A 27,836-nucleotide genomic window follows, 5' to 3' on the forward strand; every position below is an offset into this window, starting at 1 on the left:
CTTTCATCTGTCTAAGGGTCTGAATCTCCTGCTGGGGCATTCTCCCAGAACCTCCTTCCCTGGAGGAGTCTATACTAAGTTCTTGGTGCCCTCTTCGGCAGCCAAGGGTGAAGGCCCCATAGAGGAGAGGATCCAGAGGAGCACTGAGGAGGCCAAAGAGGAAAAGGATGTGGCTGAGGCTGGGAGGCACTTCAGTTAGCATGGTGGGAGAGAACCAGTACCAAAGACCCAGCAGGTTATAAGATGTCTAGCAGAGGACGAAGGTCTGCAAGACAAGCAGGGCCAGTCGCAGACCCTGAAGATGAACATGGGGGCGATTGTCTAAGGAGCGGCAGAGGGCAAATTCACCGGCAGGGGCTGGGAACTTAGAAAATACACTCAAATTCAGAACCACTCAGCTTCTGAGTTGATGGATGGGCAGAAATAGTGAGATGGAGCTCTCCCCTTATAAGGAAGAGAATGGTACAAGCCCTCTTCCCCTCCCCAACCTGGGACTATACGCTCCCCTCCCACCAGAGATTATGACAGACGTGCTGCAAAAAAGGTTTCGATTGAGGTGCTGTTGTGTTACATGAAGCTACAAAGTCTATTTGAAGTCTTGTTGGTGTCCAGGAGCAAAGGAATACTGATCACCCTTCTCCTTAATTCTTGCCCAGCTAACTCCACTTCAGAGAATGATGGCTAGTGGCTGGTTAGAATTGAAGGCATTCAATAAAGTTATGTGCAGCATCAGCTGCTAGAGATACGGTTAGCAACTCACTTTTGGTTTGATAGCTAGCTATCAAATTTATGAGGCTAGAGGCAATAGTTTTAGGGTACGGGTTAGGGCCTGGCGGTTGGGGTCTCACCATGGTTCCCCTTCCTTGTCCGGGGACTGGACACACTGAGGACAGTGTGGCTATAGCAGACGGTCATGGCAGTCAGTGGCAGCAGAAAGAGGCAGCAGAAGGTGAAGAGGTGGTCTCTTGCCATCAAGCCTTGAAGCTGCTTTTGGTGACACTGAGTGAAGGGGACTGGACCAGCTCAGCAGACGGTGTGGAACAGAACAGCTGGAGTGGAGTCAAGGACTATTAGAACTGGTCTCCCTTTCCCCTCCCATGCCAACCTACCCACCAGTTCAACAGTATCTCTTCCCAATTCTTTTTTTTTTTTTTTTTTTAATGAGATTGTTGAGAAAACTTGGGAGCTAATACAGTACATAATTCCAATTCGTTCTTAATTTCCTGCAGTGCTGAGTAATGGTACATCCATGATGCCATATTTAAAAGGTTAGGAATGTATCTTGAAAATCCCTATCTTCCTCTTAGGCTATGTTTGTTAAATCTGGGACTTAAAGAACCCTGTCTTCTCAAGTACTGTTCTAACATTGCATTTTATCAAAGGATATCTCTACCACCTCACCAACATTTTTTTTTTCCTCACCAACATTTTAAGCTGAACTTATTTTCCTGATGTGTCTATGATTCTGTGGAAAAAAGAAATCTTGTGTAAAATGGGTGCTGCTAAAATTTCAGGCCATTTTGCAGTCACTGTAAAGTGACCTGTAGTAATAGTCATGTGTACAACTATAATGGTGAAACAACGTTAAACAATAAAATGTAACATTTTCCAAATGCTGTTGGCTGCCCTTTCTCCTTTTTGGTAAACTGGGTTTTTGGTTTGAATCAGTAATGAGTATTTTTCAGTTGAGAGCTTCAGGGTTAGTACCTGAGTTTCAGGTAAGGTAGATTGAGTCACTACTAGTTGGATAAAAGGCAAGCTTAGTAGGTATCAAATTTCTAGATACAAGGAAGGCATTTGGAAAGTGACTTCAGCAGGCATGAGGGACTTTTAGGAAAGGTGAATAGTATGAGCCACAGACATACAATTTTATGAACTGCTTGGAGTTATGATCAGGCTATTCTGAGCTAGTTGGGAAGTGGTCTTTCCTCTTCCCCTATCTTGAGTCCACATGTTTCTGGCCGTTTTCTTGGGGGGTGGGGGCGCGATTTTGCACCATGCCTAGAAATACTTGACAGGTTGTGAGAAGGGGTTTAAAAATAGGCAGGACTTCCCTGGTGGCGTAGAAGACTCCACGCTCCCAGTGCAGGGGGGAGGGTTCGATCCCTGGTCAGGCAACTAGATCCCACATGCATGCCACAATTAAGAGTTCGAATGCCACAACTAAGGGGCCCGCCTGCTGCTACTAAGACCTGGCACAACCAAATTAATTAATTAATTAATTTAAAAAATAGGCAAGTCTCCTGGACTTATGTTTTGGTCCATAGCCCTACCTCTGACTCCTTTCCCTATTTTATGTGCAATTTACCTACTGTAGAAGTCTTTACCTCTGATACTTGAAAACTTGAGTCTACAAAAATAATTTCTAACTACACCAATATTCCCTTTACCATACTAACAATTTTTTATTGACACTAATATTTTAAATGCAACATATGGGCAATGCAGAATTTATACAAGAGGTCGCTAATTTAGAGCCCAAAGTAACACCTTTTGCACCTGAATCATGTTACCGTCAGTTTGCTATTGAAGCAAATAGAGATTGCATTGTTGTCGTTGGATTGTCAGGCTCTAAGAAAGGATGAAATGCATCTCCTATTCCATAATCTTGTGGCCTATATGTTTCAAGTGATTTATCCAAAGTCATCCAGCTAGTTAGGGGTAGAGCCTAGACTCAGGAAAAACAGAGCAAAGTAATACAAACGAACAACAAAAGCAATCCTAATTCTAATTCCCAGTCCACATCTAAAATTTGCTTCATATAAACCCAACTAATTCCTTTTGCACTGAGGCAACATGATGCTTTTTAAAACTTTGGGTAGCAGAGGTCCTGTTTGCAACATATTGTTGGAAGCAATATTTTTTGTTTGTCTTAGAACTGCAGTCAGACTAAACTGTTGTTAGTTATATTTCTAATATTTGAGGATTTAAGGATCAAATCTTAAATCTGACTCTGTAATGCATTATTCCAGAGACTGAAATTTTAGCCCTCTCCCTGACAATCCTAACCCTAGACTCAGAGATGCTGCTTTACACCCTCCTCCCAGATGGTGGTAGTGGTTCTGGTTTTTTTGAAGAAATTGCTTCATATTTAGCTTTTTTTTTTCTAGACTTCTAGTTCATTTTCAATATTGAGATTTGATTACTTGGTACTCAAGTTCAGATGCTCCCTTTTGTTCCAGTTTTGATACCCACAATAAAGCTAGAGTAAAAAATACAAATCTGATTATGTCATTCTCCACCTTTTACTTTAGTGTCTCTCCACTGCCCTCAGGATAAAGTACAAGCTTAATATTTGTGATCTGGTTCTCCCTTCCCCTCCAGGCTCATTACTCACCATTTTCTAGTCCTCAACTTTAGCTGCAGCTTCTTTGAGATCATCCACCCTCCACCTTCTCCAGCATTCCTCCTGCTGTAATTTGTCTTAACACCTATCTTTCAAGAATCAAATTGTAACATCTCTGGGAAGTCAGGACGCTTTCCCTGACTGTCCAAGAGTGGGTCTTGGACAGTTCTTTAGCTCCTTATGCTTACCTTTAGCATAATGCTTAACTGCACGCTGTATTGTAATTGCGTACTAATTTGACTCTGCACTAGTCTATAAATTTCTTGAAGGCAGGACTTTGTTGCTCTATCCTTGATAGAGCATTTGAACGCACCTGGGGGATGCACATTAGTTTCTGAATTGATGAATGAATGTACCACAAAGTTTTACCCAAAGCCCCTGATTTCACTGTCTTCTTAATGTCTTCCCGTATATGTTTACACCATGCCCTAGAGTTTTTCTGCAATAATCTGAAGAAGGTGGGACTCGGAGGAGGCAAAGAGGTGGAAGCCAAGTGTAGTAAAAACAAAGGCTCTTAACAGAAGTACAAATTAACATGCAGTGATGTTAACTTGCAAGAGAGATAGCAGAGGCCCCACGCTGAGGATTAACGGTGACCACGGCCAAGCACACCCCTTGAATCTGAAGGCTCCTGTTGTGTACCCAAATTCTTGTCCAGTCTAGCCCTGAGTTCCGACAAGTCACTCACCTTCCAGGCAAGCGAGAAAACGAGTACCCAGGCTGCTCCCAGAAGTTTCCTTCCAGTTGAGCGGGGTTCAAGCGGGTGGAGTACGGCTGCCTGGCGGTCGAGCCCAATGACCACAGGCAGGAAAGCTGCGGCATACATGGCCGTTAGTTCAGGAACATGAGTGTCCGACATGCGATGTCCCCGGCCAGCCATTAAACAGTGATATTCCTGGTGGCATAACTATATCTATGGTCATAACCACAAAAGTGACCAGCAAGTCGGCAGCTGCTAAATGGGCAAAGAGTCGTCTTACCGGAGAGGGGCGGAGCTGGCTGGGTTGCGGCCGTGTCACTGACAACAGCACGGCCAGGTTCCTCCAGCCGAAGAAACAAACAGCGCAACACTCACTCCCACTCGGACCTTGGCGGCAGCTGAGAAGGTGAGCAGCTCTGCGCCCTCCACCTCTACTCCTGATCCCGCTGCTGACCCCCAAGGGGTGCCGTTGCCTGACGACATGGTGACCTGGAAGGGAAAGGGGTAGGGGGATGAAGTGTGGGTTTGAAGAGGTTAGCTGCGTCCACTGTTTCTTCTCTCTCCTTTTAAGGATATGAGTTGGGTATTTTGCGAATTTCGTCCACTAAAGCCTCTGTCTCTGGAGACTCCGTCTGTATTCTGGAGGTCACCTGTCCAACTGTCAGGGTCCTGCAGGGAACAGGGATCTGGTGCTGGCTTCTACTTCCATAAACTTCTTTAGCCCCTAGAGCCCTGGATTCGGTCGTAGCGTGCGAGTGAGTGTGTGTGTGTTGGGGGTGTTCTGCTGGAAACACCCCAGGGTTGGGGTCAACCCTATCCTAGCGGCCCTGGCGGGAGCACTGCGGCGCAGTCTCGCTACGCCCGGACTCCTGCAAGCCCCGCCCTTGGTCCAGAATATTTAAAGAAGAATGTGCCTCTGGAGGTGTGCTTAGGAACCAGAGATCATCTGATTAGAGGACAAGGTGACAGAGACACGCACAAAAAACACGCAGGTATAGGCCCAGAGACAGGGGCTTCTCGTTCTGAAGTTCCGCTTCAGGGGCCGGCTCCACTCCCTTTATTTTCGGACGATGTTTGTCCCTCGCGCGGCACCGTTGGGTCGTCCAGGAGGCGTGACTAGGGGCGGGAAGTGGGGCGGGAGCGAAGCTGTGGAGCCGGGGCTGCCGCTGTCATGGACGCCTGGGTCCGCTTCAGCGCTCAGAGCCAGGCCCGGGAGCGGCTGTGTAGGTGCGGCCCGAATAGGAATGGGGGGAGGGCGGGCAGAGGAAGACCATCTTGAGGCGAGGTCAGTTCACACTACGGGGGTCATAAAGGGTCAGATCGGGCTACGGGGGCCCGGACGGACCGAGAGGGGCTGATTTGAGCCGGCCGTGAGGCCGTGGTTCGTTTCTGCTCGCGGGAAAGATGGGGAAACTGAGGCACGAGTGGGCCGGCGGGGAGGCCGCTCAGGGTTGCGTGTTCATGTAAGACCAGCACTTTCCTCACTGGGCGATGGTGGAATGAGGAGCGTTCGCTCCGTGGCAGATAGCGACCTGGACTCTTCCCAGAGCGGAGGAGGCACTCCGAAGTTCCCGTGTCCCTCACCCTACTGTCACCCGCTAGCTCCTCTGCCTCCGCCTTGCCTTCTAGTCTCGATTCATCTCAAGGGCCTGGAAAATCTCTTAGTTCACCTATTTTGAAGAATAACCTGTCCTCCAACTATCCACCACTCCCTCACATATCACATACATGCTCACACTGATGTGCTTGTGATGGACCCCCTGCCGCCTTCATTGTCCTCTTCAGGCCTTACATTATCAGATCTCTTATTTCCTGAATTCGAAGTAGTGCTTCCCAACCCCTTCTAGGCTCCTTTTTATTCTTATGCCTGTCTCTTCCCCTGGCCTGGAGGAGAAACAGTGAGATATGGCCATGAAGAGGAGGAAAGGGAATGGTCTCAAACAGGGGAAGGGGGAGTCCATACTTGCCTTTTGAAGTACATTTTTGAGGGGGAGAGGAGGGAGGTCTCCACCTTACCTCTCTCTCCTCTCTCTCCTCCAGGGCCGCCCAGTATGCTTGCTCCCTTCTTGGCCACGCACTGCAGAAACATGGGGCCAGTTCTGAGTTACAGAAACAGATTCGACAACTGGAGGGTCATCTGAGCCTAGGGAGAAAGCGTAAGTAATTGTGCCTTTCCTTTTATTATCTCAACACTTCCTCCATCCCCAGCTATTCTTCCTTAGTCCCTCCTTGTTTTTGACCTTCTCTGCCGATTCTCCCTCATTTGCCTCTACCCGTATCCTCTGCAAGCCTCCCGATTGAGGTGAGAGAGCAGGTGTAAGAGATTGGAAAGAATGAGGCAAATTTGAGAAAACTAAACTGGGACACAAATTAATAAAAATTGGACGTAAAAAAAATTGAACTATCTCTACTCTTTTTTTAAAAAATTGTTCATTATTGTTCCTGTTACTTGCTCGACTTTCACTCTCTTGCTTTCTCTCTTTTTCTGTGTCTTGCTCTCTGTTTGCCTCTCTACTTTCAAATCCTTCCTTTTCTTTGCTAATCCCCACAAGTTCTACGCCTCGGTAACTCAGCAGATGCCCTTGAGTCAGCCAAACGAGCTGTGCACCTATCAGATGTTGTCCTGAGATTCTGCATCACTGTTAGTCACCTCAATAGAGCCTTGTACTTCGCCTGTGACAATGTCCTGTGGGCTGGAAAGTCTGGACTTGCTCCCCGTGTGGATCAGGAGAAGTGGGCCCAGCGTTCATTCAGGTTTGATATCCTTTTATCCTACAAGACCTATCATATTCTCCATACTGCATAGCTTGCCTTTCATGAGAGAATGATCTTTTAGGGCCTTCCCATAATATACACATCCTAATCACTTGGCTTCTAACCTTCATTTAGATCTTAAACCATCAGAGAATAATGAATGGGGGCAGATGGAAGACAGATGCTCTTTCATGATGAATGACTAAGATTGGACAAGACTAGATATTCATTACATTGCTTTAATTCCGCTTTTGTCTATACCACAGGTTTATGCCCCTCACTGCTTACTCGTTCATTCATTCATTCTAAAAATACTTAGTAGCTGCTTACTATGAGCCAGGGAATAAAGCAAAGAGCCCAAGAGCTATGGTTCCTGCTCTCATGAAGCTTCTAGTCTAGTAGGGGAGTCAGATATTAAAACAAATAATCACCAAACCAAGTATTTGTGGGAAGTACAGGGTGTTATGAGATACATAACAGGGGAAGCTAATTTAGATCGAAAGGTCAGAGAAGAACTCTTAGAGAAAATTAAATTTTATTTCAGACCTGATGTCTGAGTAGAAGTTATACAAAGCAAACAGTAGCAGAGAAGACCATTCCAAACAGAAAATAGCTCATTCTAAGGCCTTGAACCAAGAAAAACTTCATGGAATTAGAGCAGTAGAAAGAAAGCCAGTGTGGTGGACGGTATTGAGTAAGGGCATAAGTTCAAACTGGACAGGTAGACATGGGCCAGATCATTCATGCAAGGACTTCTAGGTAATGGTAGGATTTTTTTCATTTAGTTTTGTTTAAATTTTATCCTAAGTACAATGGGTTCTAAGTAGGGGTGTGACATGATTCAAATTGCATTTAAAGAAGATCCCTCTGGCTGTAGTGCGGAAAATGGATTGCAGTAATGCTAAAGAGGAGAAGATGCCCTAATATGGCCAAGAAATGATGTTGGCTTGGACTAAGGAGCAGGCTGTAATGAAGGTGGAAAGGAATATGATTTGGGAATAAAATGATCTCTATACATATTATTTGTTTCCCTATGATTTGCTTTGTTATTTTATATTAGCATCTTTCCATCTCCACTTATGTCTCTCTTTTCTTTTCATCTTTCTCAGTGATTACAGTTATAACAAGACTTATGGTGTATGAAGGGTGGGGGCAGAGGCATGGCTGGAGTGGTATGGAAAAGCAACTCCCTAGAAGAGTTTATATGCCATGTTTATACTTTTATTCAGTAAATATTTATTCGGCTCTTACTATGTGCTAGGCACTGGTCTAGACAAAGGGATACAGTGGTAAAGACAAACAACATCCCTGCTCCTATGGAGCTTACATTGTAATGGGAGGGGACAAAGAAACAATAAATAAGAAAAACATCAAAGAGTGGTAAGTGCTGTGCAGGAAATTAAAATAGGGTCATGTGATAGACAGTAAATGGTTTGCTACTTCAGAATCGAGGGTCAGAGAAGTCTTCTCTGAAGAGGTGACATGTAAGCTCTGACCTAAAGTGCAAGGAAGAGCCAGCCATTTGAAGATTTTGGAGAGAGATTATTCCAGGTTGAGGGACGAGGTAGTGTAAAGGTCCTAAAGCAGGAACAAGCTTAATGGGATCAAAATATAGAAAGAAACCAGTGTGGCTGGAGCATAGTGATTGAAGGAAAGAATGGTACAAGATGGAATTAGAGAGGCAGGGTCAGATGTTGAGTTCTGTAAGCCTGTCTAAGGTATTTTATTCTAAATGTGATAGGAAGGAAACCATGGAGAGTTTTAAGAAAGGGTACAATGTGATTTACGTTTATGCCAGCTACTATATGAAACTAGATTCTTGGGGGTGGGGGACAAGAGTGGCAGTGGAGAAACCAGTTAACAGACTAAAGTAGTAGTTCAAGCAAGATATGATGGTAGCTTAGACTGTGGTGGTGGAGTACAATAGATAGATGTGGATTCAGGATATGTATTAGAGGTAGGACAGTTATATTGAATACAGACCACTGTTGTCAGAATGGATTAAAAATCAAAAAACGTAGACTGTTCTTAAGGAATTTATAATCTAACACATTTGGCAAGCTTGGCGTCGTTTTTTTGTTTGTTTTCTTTTAACAAAAGTATTGGATTTAAATGGTCTATGTGTTTGAGTCTTTGAAACAACTGAAGGTGTTTTTTTAATATAAATTTATTTATTTTATTATTTTATTTTATTTATTTATTGTTTCTGACTGCGTTGGGTCTTCATTGCTGTGCGCGGGATTTTCTCTGGTTGGGGCGAGTGGGGGCTACTCTTCATTGCGGTTCGCAGGCTTCTCACTGCTGTGGCTTCTCTTGTTGCGGAACACGGGCTCTAGGCGCGCGGGCTTCAGTAGTTGTGGCATGTGGGCTCAGTCGTTGTGGCTCGAGGGCTCTAGAGCACAGGCTCAGTAGTTGTGGCACACGGGCTTAGTTACTCCGTGCATGTGGGATCTTCCCGGATCAGGGATTGAACCTGTGTCCCCTGCACTGGCAGGCGGATTCTCAACCACTGCATCACCAGGGAAGTCCTGAAGATGTTCTTTTAAAAAATTTTGCATTATTGTAGTTCAGGTTGAATGTGTGTATGCTAATGGGTTGCCAAGTGGAAAAGTGAAATATGAGGTTGAACTTGGAATATTTCGTGATGCTCATTATTGTAAGCCAGAATCTTAAGGTACACATAAACTCATTAGTTACAGAAAGGTGGAAGGACATTTCTCATAGTGGGTAATAACATTCACTTCTGGTATTCTAATATGTAATCCTTTTGCACTATGGGGGAAAGAAGTTTAAATATTCTGTTGGATATGCTAAGTGGGTATATGTATCTGTACTGACCTTTCTCCCCTGTGTATCCCAGGTACTATCTGTTTTCCCTCATCATGAACTTGAGTCGTGATGCTTATGAGATTCGCCTACTGATGGAACAAGAGTCTTCAGCTTGTAGTCGACGACTGAAGGGTTCTGGAGGAGGAGTCCCAGGAGGAATTGAAACTGGGGGACCTGGGGGTCCAGGGGCTCCAGGAGGAGGTCTGCCTCAGGTGGCTCTGAAGCTTCGGCTCCGAGTCTTGCTCCTGGCTCGGGTCCTTCGAGGTCATCCCCCTCTCCTGCTGGATGTGGTCAGAAATGCCTGTGATCTCTTCATTCCACTGGACAAACTAGGCCTCTGGCGCTGTGGTCCTGGAATTGTGGGACTTTGTGGCCTCGTGTCCTCCATCCTGTCTATTCTCACCCTAATCTGCCCTTGGCTCCGACTCAAGCCCTGATATTCTGGTACAGGATAAGGAGGGGATCTGAATTGGTGAGATGGAATTTTAGATTGTCCCCGTGTACCGGCCTCATTCTAACTCCACTCCTTGGTTAAAGCTAAAATCCAGAGATTTGGGAGTAAGAGGGAGGAGCTTTGGGGAAGATGAGGTGAGGAGAGGTGACTTGTGAAGTCACTTGGATGATTCACATGTTCAGATCTGCTGGAGCTTTTGTTCTTTTCCTCCTTTATTGCATTGTCTGTGTCTCTCTTGACTCTTTTTACTGTCTCTTAAGTCTATTTAAGATTCTGTCTCTGTATCTCTTTTGTACCTTCTCAGTCCCCTGTCATAGGAATTTAATCAGCAGGATTACTTTTTGGTATGGGAGGTAGAAGGTATGGTCTATAAGGTTCTAACTGCCCTCTTCTTTTTCCTCACAAAGGTGACTTGTGGCTGTTATTTTCCCCTTCAGACTCCAGATTTAATTTTGAAGGCTTGATGTCCCAGTGGACTCTTCCCACATGCACCAGAAGTAGTTTCATGCTTCCTTTTCCTCTCTCATGTCTACCTCACCAAGCTTTCTCATGATTTGCCCTTACCTTTCCCTCCACTCACACCTGCAGGTTTCTGCTCACACTCTGATTTCAGGGCCTTGTTCTAGCCTTTCCATACCCCTTCTTTGCCTATCCAGAATGATGCTATGTTTAGCATCTTGTTGTAAATACTGTATAGTGATTCTGTGTAAATAGCTGAGGCCCAAGCCCATGATGGATAGCAAAGCCTTCCAGGTTAGCAAATTAAAGATCAATTTGCTCACTGATGTTTGGTCTGGTCCCATGTGTTCTGGTCATCTGAGGCCCCTGTTTCTGTCACTATGGTTTGGGTTTTCCATAGGGTTAGCCACTGGCATCATTACCCACAGACTTTTATTGAGCATCTACAGTATGTAGGGCATAATACTAAGTGGTAGAGATACAGAAAGCTAAGAAGCTCCATGGTCCCAACTTCAGAAGTTTATAGCTTAGTTGAGGAGATGGGGGTCTAATGTTAAAGTAATAATACTGGTTCCACAAAGCATACCCCATACCAGTTCATGGTTTATAGTTCCTCCAAAAACTATAATGCCATAAGGCAGCATAGGCTAAGAGTCACAAACAGAACTAAGTGGAATGGAGATGGTAAGTCTTGGTTTGTGGGTGGGCTGTGTCTTCACATGTTGGGACTCTGAGTAGGTGGGGAAATGATATCACTGTTATCAGCTCTTTCATTTTCCATATTCCAGGTTGAGATAAATAAGGTTGGGAGGTAAAAAGAATCTATCTCCCACTCCTACCTTCTATTCCAAACCTGAGGAAAGCATTATTGCTAGGCAACAACAAAGGATAGAAAAAAGAGGAAGAGAAAGAAAGGACAGAAAGTCAAGAATTGTGTTCTCTTTGGATACTGAGATGATGCCTCCAGGGGGCAGCACCAAGGCAGAGAAATACACTAAAATCGCTCATTCCTCCTTTCCTTGGTCTGGGGCTCCCCACACTTCCCCACCATTACTCCTCCCATTCCTTGCAACTTTATTTTTAGCTGCCAGTGGGAGGGGGCAGGATAGGAGGGAAAGTACAGAAAACAGAGAAGGAGAGGGACAGAGGCACAGAGGACTTCTCACGCAGACAGAGAACATCCAGACATGGAGTTCCCCCTCATCCCCCACCTGTTCTTGCCCCTGATGTTCCTGACAGGTGAGGGAGGTTAACGTCTTGGTTTCTGGTGGGAACGAAAGATATATGGATTGTTTAGCATTGGGATCTTTATGGTTAAAATTCTTTGGGAGTTAGGTTAAGAGGTTAACTGATTCTATGTTTCGTGTGTGTGTGTGTGTATATGTGTGTGTGTGTGTGTGGTGTGTGTGTACACATGCGCATGGGTTTGCATTCTTTTGCCCACACATATGACTGCCTGGCAAGGGCTGAAGCTGTCCAGTGCCTTGTGTAATATTTGTGTCCAATTAAATAAAACCTTGTCCTAAGCCCTGGAAGAGTGAGGCGACCAAAAAGAAACATGATGTGAACTTCCACATGGCTAGTCTGATTACTATTATCCCCCTCCCTACTTCTCCCTGCCCTTGGTGGTCTCTGGGTTCCTGAGACATAACTGACTAACTGTGTGGTCAGAACTCTGGGTTTATCTAACCAATGTGCTACAGTTCCTGGTCATACAGCCTTGCCAGTTTCCTGGATGCAAAAAGGCTCACATACAAAACACTTTTCTGAAAATGAGCTTGGTTTGAGACAGAGCTATAGCCATTGGTGAAAGTGGTGGTGGGGTGGCCTGAGTGGGGGTTACCTGAAGGAACAAGTCACAGGGAAAGAACCATGGGAGGGACAAGAGGCCTGGAATTTTTCCTCATCAGTGCCCTGTAATCTTCGTTTCCTAAAATACCAGCTCTGATTTTAAACAGATTGGGGTTGGGAGGGAAGAGTCAGCAAGAACATGATTGAGGGGGTCTTTAGAGTGGGCTGAGAGTTAAGGAAGAAATGCAAGTAGGCAGGGGGCAGTTGGGAGGGGGGATGAATTACAAAGGAAGTGGATCGTGAGAAACTTTGGGAGTGATGGGACCCTTGGAAAGGATGTATGGCAAACCATGGATGTAGGCAAGTGGCTCCACCCAGTTAATTACCACTGAGGTTTCCAGGGCTGGAATCAGCCAGAGACCTAGACATTGGAGAAAGAGAGTGAGAGTGTAACAATGATACTGGGAGTCAAGAAGAGACAGGAAGAGAAGAAGAGACCCAGACATGCAGTGTTCACTAACCTCCTCTTGTTTTCCCTATGGTCCTGGGTTTGGGGAGAATTTGTAAGGAATAGTTGTTCTGGGGCTGCAGAAAGGCCTTCTCCCTCTTTTGACCCTCACAGCTTGGAGAGGAGGATGTGTAGGAGGAATGATGTAGAAAAGGGGAACTTGACCCTTCCAGACATGTCTGTAAATGAAATTTGGGGGATAGGAATGGAAATACATCTGTGCAACAGCATGGCAGAGGGCCACAGGTTAGACATCTGGACCCAAACACAGGAAGAAAATCATCCTTGCTTGGAGTATATGACATTCACAGAGTCCAGGGCAGCTTATGAGTAAAAAGAAGGGAGATAGGCTGAGATCAAAAAGTTCCCTCCACGGTTTCTCTCTGGTTGTACCTCTGGGCATTCATTAGGTTCTCTGGCTGATTCCTGCTAACCTTATGATCCTGGCCCCCCAGGTCTCTGCTCCCCCTTTAACCTGGACGTGCATCACCCACGCCTATTTCCAGGGCCACCGGAGGCTGAATTTGGATACAGTGTCTTACAACATGTTGGGGGTGGACGCCGATGGTGAGGAGGAAACCAGGGGGCCGTGGGATTGGGACTGTGATAGAGCTGTTAAAGGGGAGGCAAGGTAGATGGAAATATAAACTAATCTGGTTTTTTGGAAATGGCTGGGGCTCTAGACTTGCCGTCACCATGCCCTTTCCCTCTGGCCTATCTCAAGTGTCATATTTACGCTATGCTTGTATTCATTTCCTCCTCCCAGGATGTTGGTGGGTGCGCCCTGGGATGGGCCTTCAGGCGACCGAAGGGGGGATGTTTATCGCTGCCCTGTAGGGGGCTCCCACAATGCCCCATGTGCCAAGGGCCACTTGGGTAAGAAGACTCGTCACTCTTCCACTCCTAACCCCTAACCTTGATACACTAGTAGCTTTGACCCCTTACACCTCACTTTTTTTTTTTGTTTTTAAGTGTTTTGGAGCATAGTTGATTTACAATGTTGTGTTAGTTTCAGGTGTACAGCAAAGTGATTTAGTTATACATATACATATATTCATTCTTTTTCAGATTCTTTTCCCATATAGGTTATTATAGAATACTGAGTAGAGTTCCCTGTGCTATACAGTAGGTCCTTGTTGATTATCTATTTTATATATAGTAGTGTGTGTATGTTAATCCCAAGCTCCTAATTTATCCCTCCCCCCTCCATGTTTCCCCTTTGGTAGCCATAAGTTTGTTTTCAAAATCTGTGAGTCTGTTTCTGTTTTGTAAATAAGTTCATAGATAACATTAAAAAAAGTTAGACTCCACATACGAGTGATATCACACCTTACTTCTTTACCTCCATATCCCATGTACTCCTCTTCCTGACTTGATCCGGACCTCTTCTCATCCTCTTCCAAAATCATCCTGAACTCAGTCACCCCATCTGTGACCCCATGGTCTCATGCTCTTCCACTCCACTCCAACCAGGTGACTATCCACTGGGAAATTCATCTCGTCCTGCTGTGAATATGCACCTGGGGATGTCTCTACTGGAGACAGTTGGTGATGGGGGATTCATGGTAAGCTGAGGAAAGGGTGGTGGCGGGGTCTCTGACGGTTTGTGGTAGAGAAAAGGGTGGTATGATAAGGGAAACTGGTCTATGTGGAGGGGTCAAGGAGTTAAAAACCCTAGAAAGCAAGGAGGGGGGTCTTGGGGAGTGGTCTCAATGCCTCTTTTGACAAAGAGCGTGTTCTGAGGGTGCCCTCCCAAGCCTGGGAGTAACTCTTTCCTCTACCCATCCCCAGGCTTGTGCCCCTCTCTGGTCTCGTGCTTGTGGCTCATCTGTCTTCAGTTCTGGGATATGTGCCCGTGTAGATGCTTCGTTCCGGCCCCAGGGAAGCCTGGCACCCACTGTACAACGTGAGCCAGGAGAAGGGCCTGAGGACTCAGCCCCTAGAATGGGGTGCAGGGTGGGAAAAAGATGGGGCCACAGGGTGTGATGCTTGACAGGGGAACTGCATGGCTTATCCTCACTGCTACCTAACATGTCCACAAAAGCTCCATGTTTCCTAACAGATGAGAATTCAGACTCTTTACCAGGTCGTCAAGACTCCATGAACTGACTTAATCAACTTCAAAAACTCAGCTCTCACTATATCCCTTCATACCCTGCACCTTGGCTATAGCCTTCACCTCACCATTCTCCTATGTGTCATCTATTTTTATACCTCCATCTCTTTTTGTTTAAAGTGTTCTCCACCCGAATGCCTTCCTGTTTTGTCTCCTCTCCTCAAACATCTCCAGCCTTCAGTATCTTCTCAGTCGCTGCCTCCTTTGATTCTCCACCATCAGGACTGACCCTCCTTTTTTCTCTCACATCATAGAGTGGTGCTATGTTTCTACTAGCGTTTGATTCCTTCTTCTTTGTTTTTTTAGTCAATTGTATATATGCCCATCTTCTCTTTTATTCGTTTTTATATTTACCCAGGACCTGGCACACTATCTTCCATATATGTAAAAGTGCCTAATAAATGTTTGAATTAAATGTGCCCTCCTGTGACCTCTTCCCTTGTTGTCCCCATGCCCAATGTCCTTTACCCCTCTGTTCCCCATCACCATACCCCTCCTCCTAGGCTGTCCCACATACATGGATGTCGTCATTGTGTTGGATGGCTCCAACAGCATCTACCCCTGGTCTGAAGTTCAGACCTTCCTGCGAAGACTAGTAGGGAGATTATTTATTGACCCGGAGCAGATACAGGTAAGAGAAGGCAACATGGAAGGGCTTGGAGGGGGAGAGACAGGGAGAGAGGAGATAAACGTAGGTAGCATCTTCAGTAGTATCCAGGTGCTCGTCTCCCCTCCCTCGCATACCTTCTCCACCCCCCACCCCCATACACACACTCCATTAGAGTGCACACTTTATTCTCAGGTGGGACTGGTACAGTATGGGGAGAGCTCTGTACATGAGTGGTCCCTGGGAGATTTCCGAACCAAAGAAGAAGTGGTGAGAGCAGCAAGGAACCTGAGCCGGCGGGAGGGACGAGAAACAAAGACTGCTCAAGCAATAATGATGGCCTGGTGAGGCACTGGGAAGGGGGGTGTGGGAAGCCAGAAGGGTTAGGGGAGGCTTTGGAGTGCAGTGTGTACATCCCAAGATGTCTTGCCAGCTTATTTTTTTTTTGCACGCTAATGTAGGTGGGGGAAGGCTAAATTGGCTGTCATCGCACTCATTGCATTTCTACAAATTGTCTGTGTCTGTGTCTCTCCATGTTTCTGCTTTATTTATCTCTGCAGACAGAATTCTGTCTGTCTATATACCTCCACTCCCACTTTGCTCTTGGCCCTCGGGTTTTCCACCACTCATGTCCTAGCCCATTTTCCAAATGTGACAAAACTCATCTCTGGGAAGACTCCTCTGACCTGACCATTCTCCTTTATTCTACGTTCCCTTAATATTTGTCCTCCTAAATACAATATTTGCTGAATGAATCTATGAGTGAATGGATTTTATACTTACTTGCATTGATGATATGCTGCTCTATATGTTCTATGACATTCAGACGTTTGAGCTCTTACTGTATGCCAGTCTCTGCGCTAGACAGTTGGGGAAATGGGCTAAAAGGCAAGAGGCCTGGCCTCGGTGAACTGCTGACAGTGTTAAGTACTGTGTGTATGTGTATCTATCTGCACACGTCTGATCACACCTCACTCCTTTCTCTCTCTTCTCAGCACAGAAGGATTCAGTCAGTCCCGTGGGGGCCGACCAGAGGCTGCCAGGCTACTGGTGGTTGTCACTGATGGAGAGTCACATGATGGAGAGGAACTTCCTACAGCACTAAAGGCCTGCGAAGCTGGCAGAGTGACACGCTATGGGATTGCGGTGAGAACAGCTCTGGATCTGGAATGATAGAAGGGATTGGGGGGGGTGACACTGAGGACTGGGAACTTAAGGAAAACGGGCATTGACCACTTCCCAGACATCAGCCGTATTCCCTTTCTTCTCTTTAGTTGGCTGTGTCCTGTACAGCTTTACCATCTCACAGCACACAGCTAGCAGACCCCACCTTTATCTCCTGACCCCAGGTCCTTGGTCACTACCTCCGGCGGCAGCGAGACCCCAGCACTTTCCTGCGGGAAATCAGAGCTATTGCCAGTGATCCAGACGAGAGATTCTTCTTCAATGTCACAGATGAAGCAGCACTGACTGACATTGTGGATGCATTAGGGGACCGGATTTTTGGCCTTGAGGGTAATGATTACCCTGGAGAAACAGAGGACAGGGTAGGGGGAGTTCTGGGGTATAGGTGGTCTTCTGGAATAAGTTCAGAAGGTCAAAGGGGAAACGGTCTTCCCTTATATTGCCTTATGATGTTTTCTCACACTCAAGGGTCCCACGGAGAAAATGAAAGCTCCTTTGGGCTGGAAATGTCTCAGATTGGTTTCTCTACTCATCGGCTAAAGGTTGGACAGACTCTGACCCCTCTCAACATCTGACTCCTTCCAGCCTCTAACTCAGACAGCTTCAACCCCAGGGCTCTTCTGGATTCCTCCTTTAACCGATGTCCATGCTGACCTTCCTATACCTCACCAACTGACCCCAGCATGCCCTCAGTGACCCTCTCACTCCTGGAGAGCTTTTTCTTCTTATTCCCCACTGTCTTTTCAGCGACCCCATCTGGTTCTGCCCTACAGGATGGGATTCTCTTCGGGATGGTAGGGGCTTATGACTGGGGGGGCTCAGTGTTATGGCTTGAAGAAGGTCGCCGCCTCTTCCCGCCACGGACGGCCCTGGAAGATGAGTTCCCCCCTGCGTTGCAGAACCATGCAGCCTACCTGGGTGAGTAGCAGAGAGCTGCAAAGGATTAGACGGTGGAGGGGGAAAAAAAAATGCTTCCTCAGTGCGGAGGGTGGGATGGAGGGTATAAGGTACTCACTCTTAACTCATGCAGTTTCTCACTGATCTCCTGCTACCTTCCTTTGGGACCCCCTTCTGTGCCTTTAGGGAAACCTCCTACTCTGACCCCATCTTCTTTCCCTTTCACCCCCGATTCCTTGTCCACTTCTAGGTTACTCAGTTTCCTCCATGCTTTTGCGGGGTGGACACCGCCTCTTTCTCTCAGGAGCTCCTCGGTTTAGACATCGAGGAAAGGTCATCGCCTTCCAGCTTAAGAAAGATGGGGCTGTGAGGGTCGCCCAGAGCCTCCAGGGGGAGCAGGTAGGGCATTCAAGGGAGGGTGAGACCCTTGGCTCCTGAGGGACCTTCAGGCTGTGGGGGGAAGAGAGTGAAGGGACAAGAGAGGGGCCTTAAAAGTCTGTGTTGAATTCTGGTTGGCAGAGTCTGTCAGGGATGTGAGGACCAGATTGGCAGGTGCTTCCCACTTGTCCATAATCTTGCCTTCCCTTTCCTCTGGGGTCACCACTACCCACCGCTCTCCAGATTGGCTCGTACTTTGGCAGTGAGCTCTGCCCATTGGATACGGATGGGGATGGAACAACTGACGTCTTGCTTGTGGCTGCCCCCATGTTCCTGGGGCCCCAGAACAAGGAGACAGGACGTGTTTATGTGTATCTGGTGGGCCAGGTGAGACTTGCTGGGATACCCTAGAACTTGTCTGTGGGGGGCAAAGGGAGTGAGGGAAGGCACACACATTTGAGGGCTGGCTGAGAGGTTGGGACTGTCAAATCAGCATCTTCTGCCTTCTCCTCACCTCCACCAGCAGTCCTTGCTGACACTCCAGGGAACACTTCAGCCAGAACCCCCGCAGGATGCTCGGTTTGGCTTTGCCATGGCTGCCCTTCCTGATCTGAACCAAGATGGTTTTGCTGATGTGGCTATGGGAGCACCCCTGGAGGATGGGCACCGTGGAGCACTGTACCTCTATCACGGGACCCAGAGTGGAGTCAAGCCCTGTCCTGCCCAGGTCAGGAGTGCCCCGACGAGGCAGGGGCATGGTGGGAGGAAGGGGAAAGGAGGTGCACCCTTTGGTTATCATTGCTCCCCTGGGCTTGAGACCCAAACTGAACAAGTGCCTTTTTTATCAGTAGTCAAAAAGGTGAGGCGGTGGGGTAGGAAACATGTTGCTGTATACTAGAGACTCCTGAACACAGGCAAGTTTCTCTCATTCCTCCTCATGCCTGAGGGGAGAATTAGAAAAAGCCAGGTGGGAGGCCTGGGAAACCAGTTGTGTGAGTCTCTGCTCAGTGTCTCCTCTCTCCCTCTCAGCGGATTGCTGCTGTCTCCATGCCACAGGCCCTCAGCTACTTTGGCCGAAGTGTGGATGGCCGGTTAGATCTGGATGGAGATGACCTGGTAGATGTTGCTGTGGGTGCCCAAGGGGCAGCCATCCTGCTCAGGTGAGTGGCCCCAGCTCAGGTAGCAGTAGACAGCATGGCATAGCTGTTAAAAGCAAGGGCTTTGGAATCACAAAGTTACATTTGGCTTTCTTGATCAACTTACTCTGTGCCTCCGTTTCCTAGTTTATAAAATGGGAATAATAATCGTACCTGCCTTAGAGGTTTGTTGTGAGGATTAAACGCTATAATCTGTGAAAAGATCTAAACACAGTGCCTAGCACACGGCAAGTGCTGATTAAATGTTAGCTATTGGGACTTGCCTGGTGGTGCAGTGGTTAAGAATCCGCCTGCCAATGCAGGGGGCAAGGGTTCGATCCCTGGTACAGGAGGATCCCACATGCCGCGGAGCAACTAAGCCCATGCACCACAACTGCTGAGCCCGCGTACCACAACTACTGAAACCCACACACCTAGAACCCATGCTCTGCAATGGGAGAGGCCACCGCAATGAGAAGCCCATGCACCAAGGCCAAGAGTAGTCCCTGCTCGCCGCAGCTAGAGAGAAAGGCCACACGCAGCAGTGAAGACCCAGGCAGCCAAAAATAAAAATAAATTAATTAAAAAAAATGTTAGCTGTTATCTTACTTCTGTCAGAAGGTTCAGGGGAGGCGGACACATGTGTCCCCTAGCTCCTTATTCTTTCCTTTGACCTCAGGGAGGCAGACACTGGGGACTGCCTTTCTCAAAGGGTTTTCTTCCCTCTGCTAGACTTTCTTTCCCACCCTGTTCCCAGCTCCCGGCCCATTGTCCACCTGGCCCCTTCACTGGATGTGACCCCGCCGGCCATCAGTGTGGTTCAGAGGGACTGCAAGCGACGCAGCCAGGAGGCAGCCTGCTTATCCGCAGCCCTTTGCTTCCAAGTGACCTCCCGCACTCCCGGTCGCTGGGATCGCCAATTCCGTGAGTGACTAGAGTGCATGCTAGGCAGCTCTCAACCCCTTGCCTGCCATGGTCTTGGGACCCCACTCCACCTGCACTCTTGCCTGCCCCATTCAGATGTGCGGTTCACAGCATCGCTGGATGAGTGGACAGCTGGGGCCCGTGCAGCATTTGACGGCTCTGGCCAGAGGCTGTCCCCTCGGCGGCTCCGGCTCAGTGTGGGGACTATCACTTGTGAGCCGCTGCACTTCCATGTGCTGGTGAGGAGGGGGCAGGAACTGCTTTGCATCAGGGCCTGGGAGTGAGAAGAAGGCTGGATCAGAGGGAGGACTTTCTGCTGGATCGGCAAGAAAGCCAGAGTCAGCAAAGTGAGAAAGATCAGACTGTGGAGTCAGGCTGATCTGGGTTTGAATCCTGCTCTGCCGTTTACCACCTGTGAATTCTGGGAACTCATATAACCTGCAAACCTTAGTTTCCTTGCCTGAAAAGGGGGGATGATAATAACAACTACAAAATAGGAGTTAGGAGTTAGCTGTCTTAGAATTAAATGTAATAGTATTGATAAAACCTTAGGACAGTGCCCAGCACACAGAAAGTGCTCAGTAAATATCACCATAATTATCACATTCTGCTAGGATTCCTGGGTCGTATCCCTAATCCTGGCTCCCCATGATCCTTGACTCTGGTTTCTCTTAGGATACATCAGATTACCTCCGGCCAGTGGCCTTGACTGTGACCTTTGCTTTGGACAACACCACAAAGCCAGGGCCTGTGCTGGATGAGGGCTCACCTACCTCCATACGAAAGCTGGTCAGAAGTGCCAAGCCCTGCCCTGCCCTGCCCTGGGTCCCAACACTGCCCTTCTCAGTGAATTCAAGAGAAAGTGGAGGGAGGAGACATGAGATCACAGTGAAATCTAACTTGGGCACCCACTCTTTTCACTTTTCCCTCAATCCCATTCCTTTCTCCCACACCTTCCTCTCAGCCCTCAGCCCCTTCTCTCTCCTCTAGGTCCCCTTCTCGAAGGACTGTGGCCCTGACAATGAATGTGTCACAGATCTGGTACTTCGAGCTAATATGAACATCAGAGGCTCCAGGTGGGATGGACATGAACTGGCCAAATGGGGGTGACCTGAGACAGATCAGAAGGGACTTGAAGGGAGATGAAGGGTTGTTTCTTGCCCAGGAAGACAGAAGCGAGGCTTCTGGCGCTCCTTCAACTCTGGTCTCTCTTTTATCCACGACTCCTAGGAAGGACCCATTCGTGGTTCGAGGTGGTCGGCGGAAAGTGCTGGTGTCAGCAACTCTGAAGAACAGGAAGGAAAATGCCTACAACACTAGCCTGAGTCTCAACTTCTCCAGAAACCTTCACCTATCCAGTTTTACTCCTCAGGTGCCCTTGGGGGAGGGAATTTGGGAGGAGGACAATTGGGGTATTGTCTGTGAGGGGCCCTAGGGAAAGGCTTGCTGTGTTTAGAGGCTGCAGGCAAGAGGGCAGTTGCAGCCCCACCTTAGCCTCCACCCGCTTCCTCTGCTCTCAGGGGGACGGCCCAGTGAAGGTGGAGTGTGCAGCCCCTTCCCCTCATGCCCGCCTCTGCAGCGTGGGGCATCCTGTCTTCCAGGCTGGAGCCAAGGTGAGTTGGGGCCCAGGATGAGAAAGGGCCTCTGAGAGATCAGGGGCTGGAATCTGCAGGGCCTGGGAGTTTAGGAAAGGAGGCACACAAGGGCTCCTGTTCCTCTGTATTGTCCCATGAGGAGAAATCTACCATGTCCCTCTCCCCCAGGTGACCTTTCTGCTAGAGTTTGAGTTTAGCTGCTCCTTCCTCCTGAGCCAGGTCCTTGTGAGTCTGACTGCCACCAGGTGAGAACAATGGGCATTTCCTCCCAGGCCTCTCCTGTTGAGTCTTGGTGGTGGTGGTGTGCGGGTGGGAGCAGGGGTGGAAACAGCGTGACTCCTTTACTCTAGAGAGGGGTGTCTGAGACAGGGCTGGGATGCGAGCCTCTCCCCCTGACCCTACAGCAATAGCCTGGAGAGAAATGGCACGCTTCATGATAACACAGCCCAGACCTCAGCCTACATCCAGTATGAGCCTCACCTCCTATTCTCTAGGTATGGCTCAGCCCCCCACTGAGACCCCATTCTGACCCCAGACTCATACTCTTTATGTTTCCCCCCTCTCCCTCCATGTGCTTCAGTGTTCCCAAACACCAAACCCTTAGGGCTGCTCTGTCTTTTTGCCCTCAGTCCCACTCATGCTGAAGCTTCTCTTAAGCATCTTTCTTTCTTAGGTATAGTACTTATGCATCCTAGTTGTAGGGCTTTGCTGGGCCCTGGGGGTTGGAGCTGGTGTGATGGGATATGGGGTGTGGCCATAAAGTTTGTACCAAGTCTATGTCATGTCTCATTTCTGTCTTCTCTATGTACCCCCATCTCTTTATCCATGTGCTGGCCCTACCTTCCCTGAATCCATGTCTGTGTGCTGATCATGTGCCCCTGTGTCTGTGTCATGGCTGTGACCATGTGCTTCCTGACTTGGTGTCCACGCAGTGAGTCCACTCTGCACCGCTATGAGGTTCACCCATATGGGACCCTCCCAGTGGGCCCTGGCCCTGAATTCAAAACCACTCTTAGGGTGAGAAGCTGGAGGGGACCTTGGCATAAGCAGAGGGAGGGGGAGGAGTTCCTGGGAAAAGGATGGGAGGAGTCTCTCTTAGATTTCAGTGGTATTGAGGGTAAAGGGGAACAGATGAGGAAGAGTCTTTCTCTGTCTCTCACCTCTTCCCATTTCCAATCCTCCTTTTAGGTTCAGAACCTTGGCTGCTATGTGGTCAGTGGCCTCATCATCTCAGCCCTCCTTCCAGCTGTGGCCCATGGGGGCAATTACTTCCTGTCACTGTCTCAAGTCATCACTAACAATGTGAGTCTGGGCTAGGGGCGTATGGAACCCTGCCATCTTGATTTGGTGGACTCACCCAGCTCCCAGCATCCTGGGTCACTGCTCTCAGGGCTCCTCCCTCCCTGGGGGCGCCTTTCTTTCACATATGTCGCTTCGTTGAGAAGAAAGAAAGGGATCACCCAGGGAAGAACTACAAGAGTGTGGGTGGTGTGCTCCTGCTCAGCCTGGAGTGGCCGGCCTCTCACCATCAAGAGGGTCCCTCAAGTTGGATCTTCCTCTAGGCAAGCTGCACAGTGCAGAACCTGACTGAGCCCCCAGAGCCCCCTGTGCATCCAGAGGAGCTTCAGCACACAAGCTGGCTGGTATGAGTCACAAGAGGGTGAAGAAGGGGTACAGAGTGGGAATGCAGGGGGGGAGCAGTAGAGTTTGGAGCCTTGGGCTGGAGGGTAGAGTGGGGAGTGAGGGATATTTCCACCCCAGCGTCCTGATGTGTCTCTCTCTTCTGGTAGAATGGGAACAACTCCCGGTGTCAGGTCATGAGGTGCCACCTTGGGCGACTGGCAAAGGGGACTGAGGTCTCTGTTGGACTACTGAGGCTGGTTCACAATGAATTTTTCCGAAGGGTAAACTTTTCCTTTTCCACTGCTTTCCCCTGCTGCTCCTATCTGGGACTTTAGCATAGCCTTTTCCGGTAGACAGACTCATGTTCAAGTTCGAGCTTTGCCTCCTACTCACAAAGTTATTTAATTTTTCTAAGTTTCTTTCTCCTCATCTCTAAAATGGGGAAGAAAAGACCTACTTCATAGGGTTGTTGTAAAGACTAAGTGAATAATGAGATGAACTCACTAGAAGCTAGTTACTGTTCTTGTATTTTCCTCCATTTATCATCTCTTAGTGTTATATCAATAATCAACCGACATTATGCGGGCCTCTCACTGTTGTGGCCTCTCCCGTTGCTAAGCACAGGCTCCGGACGTGCAGGCTCAGCGGCCATGGCTCACGGGCCCAGCTGCTCCGCGGCATGTGGGATCTTCCCGGACTGGGGCACGAACCCGTGTCCCCTGCATCAGCAGGTGGACTCTCAACCACTGTGCCACCAGGGAAGCCCCAACCAACATTTATAGGATACCTAAATTCAATCAACCCATCAAATGCCTGCTATATAAAAAGCCCTCTATTAGGTAGACACTGAGGAGAATATCCCCAACATTTAGCACCATGCCTAACTCATTGTAGTGATTTAATACATTTTTATTAAATGAATGAGTAAATAGTTGATATTACATGCAGGGTAAGCATGGAGGGTAGTGGGAAGTGATATTGTATAGTGAAAGAGATCTAGATTATCAAAGATCTTTAAAGCCAGGAAGATGAAATAGAACCTAATATGACAGGCAATCAGGAGACATGTGAGTTCCTGAGCAGGGAAATGACCTCTTAATTATAACAGCTGTTTAGTACTAGGGGTTTATATTGTGCTTTCCCATGTTCCGTATACTTTGAATTACACAAGATCCCTGGGATGTAGGCATCTTTCAGGGAAGTTAAGTCTGACAGGCCATCCTTCCCTAACTCTGGTTCTCTCCTTATCTCTCTTTGGTATCCTTTTTTCATCCATTTATTTATTCTTTTAACAAAGATTTATTGAGAAACTAGGGACACATAAATTACTAACACACAACCCTTGACCTCAAGGATCTTATAGTTCAGAGGTGAAAGACAGAGAAGTAAACACTATTATAACCTGATCCAGGGTGATGGGGGTTAGGAGGGAACACTTTCCTACTTCCCAGAGGGGATGACATCTAAAGGAAGGGTAGGAGTTAGCCAAAGAAAGAGGAGTTGAATGCATTTCAGGTAGAGCAAACAGAGTATGTGAAGGGCCATAGGCTTTCCATCTGTTACCCTTCTTTTCTTTCCCCATCAGTCTCCAACCTTTTCCTCTGGTTTTGAACATCCTGGAAGTTGTGCCCCTCAGCCTCATCTTTGCCATTAGGGTTCTGAGAGCCTTATCACCACCTGATGATGGCTCACTTTATTTTTTTTTAATTTTTTTTAAAATTTATTTTTTTATACAGCAGATTCTTATTAGTTATCTTTTTTATACATATATTAATCAATCCCAATCTCCCAGTTCAGATGATGGCTCACTTTAAATGTCTTTCCATTCACAGGCCAAATTCAAGTCTCTGACAGTGGTCAGCACCTTCGAGCTGGGAACTGAGGAGGGCAGTGTCCTACAGCTGACTGAAGCCTCCCGTTGGAGTGAGGTGGGGCTGGAGACTGAGTCTGAGAACTGTGGAACTAGTGAGAGTGGCAGTGGCCTAAGGGCACCTGTGAGATTTTTCAGAACAGAGGTGTCTTCATTAGGCAGCAGTCAGGGAGTCAAGTGATAAATCAGAATGGTGGGGTCCCACTGCCTCCATTCCTACCTCAGTCTCTTTCCTTTTAGTCTTCTATTTTGCGGCTGGCTTTGCTACAATGTTGGGTGAGGCTAGCTGGGCAAAACGGTGCAAATAAAAAACAACTCTCCTTCCTATGCAGAGCCTCCTGGAGGTAATTCAGTCCCGCCCTGTCCTCATCTCCCTGTGGATCCTCATTGGCAGTGTCCTGGGAGGGCTGCTTCTGCTTGCTCTCCTTGTCTTCTGCCTTTGGAAGGTAAGCACTGCTGTCGTGGGGAGTACGGGGCATGGTGCTCATGAATTAAGGAATCCTTGATTATAGCCGGGAGAACCGGATTTGTGCTGGGCAGCTAAGCAGGCTGTGGGTGTCATGCCCAGATCTCCTTCACTTTCCTCCACAAATGTTGGTTGAATTAAACTAAGCCAAATAAAATAAATTTGAATCTCAGTTTTGGAAGCAGAACAAAATTGAAGACTTCAGATACATCTGAGGGCTGTTGGCCGGGTCCCCAGGCAGGGCATTTGGTGAAGACTCTTATCTCTTTCCCTACAGCTTGGCTTCTTTGCCCGTAAGAAAATCCCTGAGGAAGAAAAAAGAGAAGAGAAATTGGAGCAATGAATGTAGAATAAAGCCCTAGAAAGTCCTCCCTGGCAGCTTCTCCAAAAGACTTGCATAACAGCAGAGGTTTGGGGGCTCAGATGGGACAGGAAGAAGCCTCTGGACTATCTCCCCAGACCTGCAGCCTGACTTGACCTTTGAGTCATGAGGATGCTGCTGGCAAGGGATGAGGCCTTACCTCAGACGAGAAGGGCTGGCACTAAACACTCCCACCCTGTGCTTCCCTCCTTACCATCCTGGTTCCAGAGCCAACACTGGGACCTTAGTGTAGGGTCCTTTTTTCCCCATCCCCGGGAATTAAGAATTTTTTGCCTAGGTCCCTGACTTCTTTCAGTTTCCCTCTACATCCTCCCTCACAATTTGGAAAGGACGAGGGTTATCTTCCTCCATTTCCCACCTCTCACCTTCCTGCCTTCTCCCCACTCCACAGGAGAGAGCTGACGTTGGCTTGAACGAAGTAAAGTCAACATCTGCTGCTTTCCTGTGGAGTCTGGTGATTCAGAGGGCCGGATGGGGAGAGTCAACAGGAAAAAAGGAGGGAGGAGGAAAAGCCACAAGAGACATTCTGTACAATTCCAAGGAACAGAGAAGCCTTTAGACAGGCAACTGCCATCCCCCTGAAACCTGAGACTTTCGTGGTGCACTCGCCCGCCCTCAGGTGCTGGTGAAACGGAGCTGCCCCAGGCCTTCTGGGCAAGGGTTTCCCAACTCTCCAGCCTTCCCTGGGAGCAAAGCCAGAGCTGGGTGCCCGATTCTCTGGAGCCAGGGGCCCCCACGTGGCTAGAGCTGGAATAACAGAGAAGACTGGATACCCTAGGCAGTCTTCTCCTCTCTCAGGCCTCACACACTCATGAGCACTCCTTGGAGCCTCCTTACAGAAACTAGAGAGAAGGGAGTTGATGGTGGGAAACCCTTTCACCTTACTAGATTTGGGAAGCAGCAGCCCCATGGGGTCTGAATTAAGGAAGAAGCTGAAGTAGGTTGCAAGAGGTCTCTGGGAAGCAAGCCCTTACTTACTTGGCACTGTTTATATAGCACAAATAGCTCCTAGGAAATGTTTCTGGGGCATCTCCAGTCATACCTTGTAGGGCTTCTCTGGTACAATCAGTTGGACAGCCCTTGCTTGATGTTTACTGGAAATTCTCAAGTTAGTTTCTATCTCTGGACCACCCCACCACCTGACTCCCATTTTTTGGTCATGGCCAGTAAAAAGAAGTGGATTCTCATTGACAACTGGGTAACATACAGTTCTCTGTAATCAAGACTTTGGACACCAAAGTTAGTTACTGGTCTCCAGAGGGCAGCTCTGACAGCCATTTGAAGAATCAGCACCCATTCAGAGCTGAGAAGAGAGGGGACCCGATTGCGCAGTTGACTAGCCGCCACAGACTCTGTCCTCCAGGGCTGTTCTTGAGATCTGGTCACAGTGTTTATTTTGGCATGTCTCTGGCCTTTTGCAGACAGCATTGTCTCTGTTTCCTAGCAGGGTAGACAGTATATCAGATGGTCAGAACAAATAAAGTTCAGTGTCAAATGACTTCTGGCTCTCTTTGAGTTCCCTGGGATATAGACTGCTCACAAACGGTGAGAGGTGGAGTCTCGGTTTACCTTGAGACCTTATACAATTGAGTCCCTGGAAGGCAAGGTTATGAAGTATTTGAAATGTTTTCTGTGACTCTCCCACTGGAGATGTACTCTAGCCTCCTGCAATCCTCACCTACTTAAATGAGCGTAGAGTGTAAATGTGTAGGTTTGGTAAACACATAGGCCTATACCGAAATCCCAGGTCTGCCATTTATGAGCTAAGTGGCTTTGGGCAAGTCATAACTACCCTGAGGCTCAGATAAAAAGCTGT

The 27,836-nt window shown here is 47.8% G+C and overlaps 2 protein-coding genes and 1 pseudogene across 7 annotated transcripts; 2 read left to right on the forward strand and 1 right to left on the reverse strand.

Annotated features, from left to right (window-relative positions):
• Positions 1-947: 947 nt before the first annotated feature.
• Positions 948-4,895, reverse strand: LOC114898595 (annotated as a pseudogene).
• A 129-nt stretch (positions 4,896-5,024) lies between these two features.
• PEX11B (peroxisomal biogenesis factor 11 beta) lies at positions 5,025-10,868 on the forward strand. Of its 3 annotated transcripts, none has more exons than XM_029228393.1 (4): positions 5,025-5,038; positions 6,087-6,202; positions 6,599-6,800; positions 9,661-10,868. In XM_029228393.1, the coding sequence occupies exon 4, from the start codon at positions 9,683-9,685 to the stop codon at positions 10,064-10,066; it is 384 nt and encodes a 127-aa protein (XP_029084226.1). In that variant the 5' UTR covers positions 5,025-5,038; positions 6,087-6,202; positions 6,599-6,800; positions 9,661-9,682; the 3' UTR covers positions 10,067-10,868. The 3 variants fall into 3 exon arrangements, with proteins under 3 accessions (XP_029084226.1, XP_029084224.1, XP_029084225.1); XM_029228391.1 differs by lacking the exon at positions 5,025-5,038 and adding an exon at positions 5,198-5,273; XM_029228392.1 differs by lacking the exon at positions 5,025-5,038 and adding an exon at positions 5,215-5,331.
• A 456-nt stretch (positions 10,869-11,324) lies between these two features.
• Positions 11,325-27,518, forward strand: ITGA10 (integrin subunit alpha 10). Of its 4 annotated transcripts, XM_029228389.1 has the most exons (30): positions 11,325-11,781; positions 13,297-13,408; positions 13,608-13,717; positions 14,315-14,406; positions 14,633-14,747; positions 15,461-15,588; positions 15,760-15,908; positions 16,560-16,710; positions 16,914-17,079; positions 17,218-17,291; positions 17,523-17,667; positions 17,897-18,045; positions 18,268-18,411; positions 18,548-18,751; positions 19,054-19,184; positions 19,918-20,084; positions 20,181-20,323; positions 20,760-20,873; positions 21,075-21,160; positions 21,315-21,456; positions 21,605-21,697; positions 21,848-21,924; positions 22,084-22,173; positions 22,612-22,696; positions 22,868-22,981; positions 23,242-23,322; positions 23,470-23,583; positions 25,135-25,230; positions 25,505-25,618; positions 25,916-27,518. In XM_029228389.1, the coding sequence occupies exons 1-30, from the start codon at positions 11,730-11,732 to the stop codon at positions 25,979-25,981; spliced, it is 3,504 nt and encodes a 1,167-aa protein (XP_029084222.1). In that variant the 5' UTR covers positions 11,325-11,729; the 3' UTR covers positions 25,982-27,518. The 4 variants fall into 4 exon arrangements, with proteins under 4 accessions (XP_029084222.1, XP_029084219.1, XP_029084221.1 ...); XM_029228386.1 differs by lacking the exons at positions 11,325-11,781; positions 13,297-13,408; positions 13,608-13,717; positions 14,315-14,406; positions 14,633-14,747 and having other exon boundaries at positions 14,874-15,908; positions 25,505-25,516; positions 26,412-27,506; XM_029228388.1 differs by lacking the exons at positions 11,325-11,781; positions 13,297-13,408; positions 13,608-13,717; positions 14,315-14,406; positions 14,633-14,747 and having other exon boundaries at positions 14,874-15,908; positions 23,470-23,535; positions 25,916-26,604.
• Positions 27,519-27,836: the final 318 nt, after the last annotated feature.

This window comes from Monodon monoceros, unplaced genomic scaffold (assembly GCF_005190385.1).
Source record: "Monodon monoceros isolate NGI ecotype Baffin Bay Population unplaced genomic scaffold, NGI_Narwhal_1 Super_Scaffold_18, whole genome shotgun sequence".
Classification (NCBI taxonomy): domain Eukaryota; kingdom Metazoa; phylum Chordata; class Mammalia; order Artiodactyla; family Monodontidae; genus Monodon; species Monodon monoceros.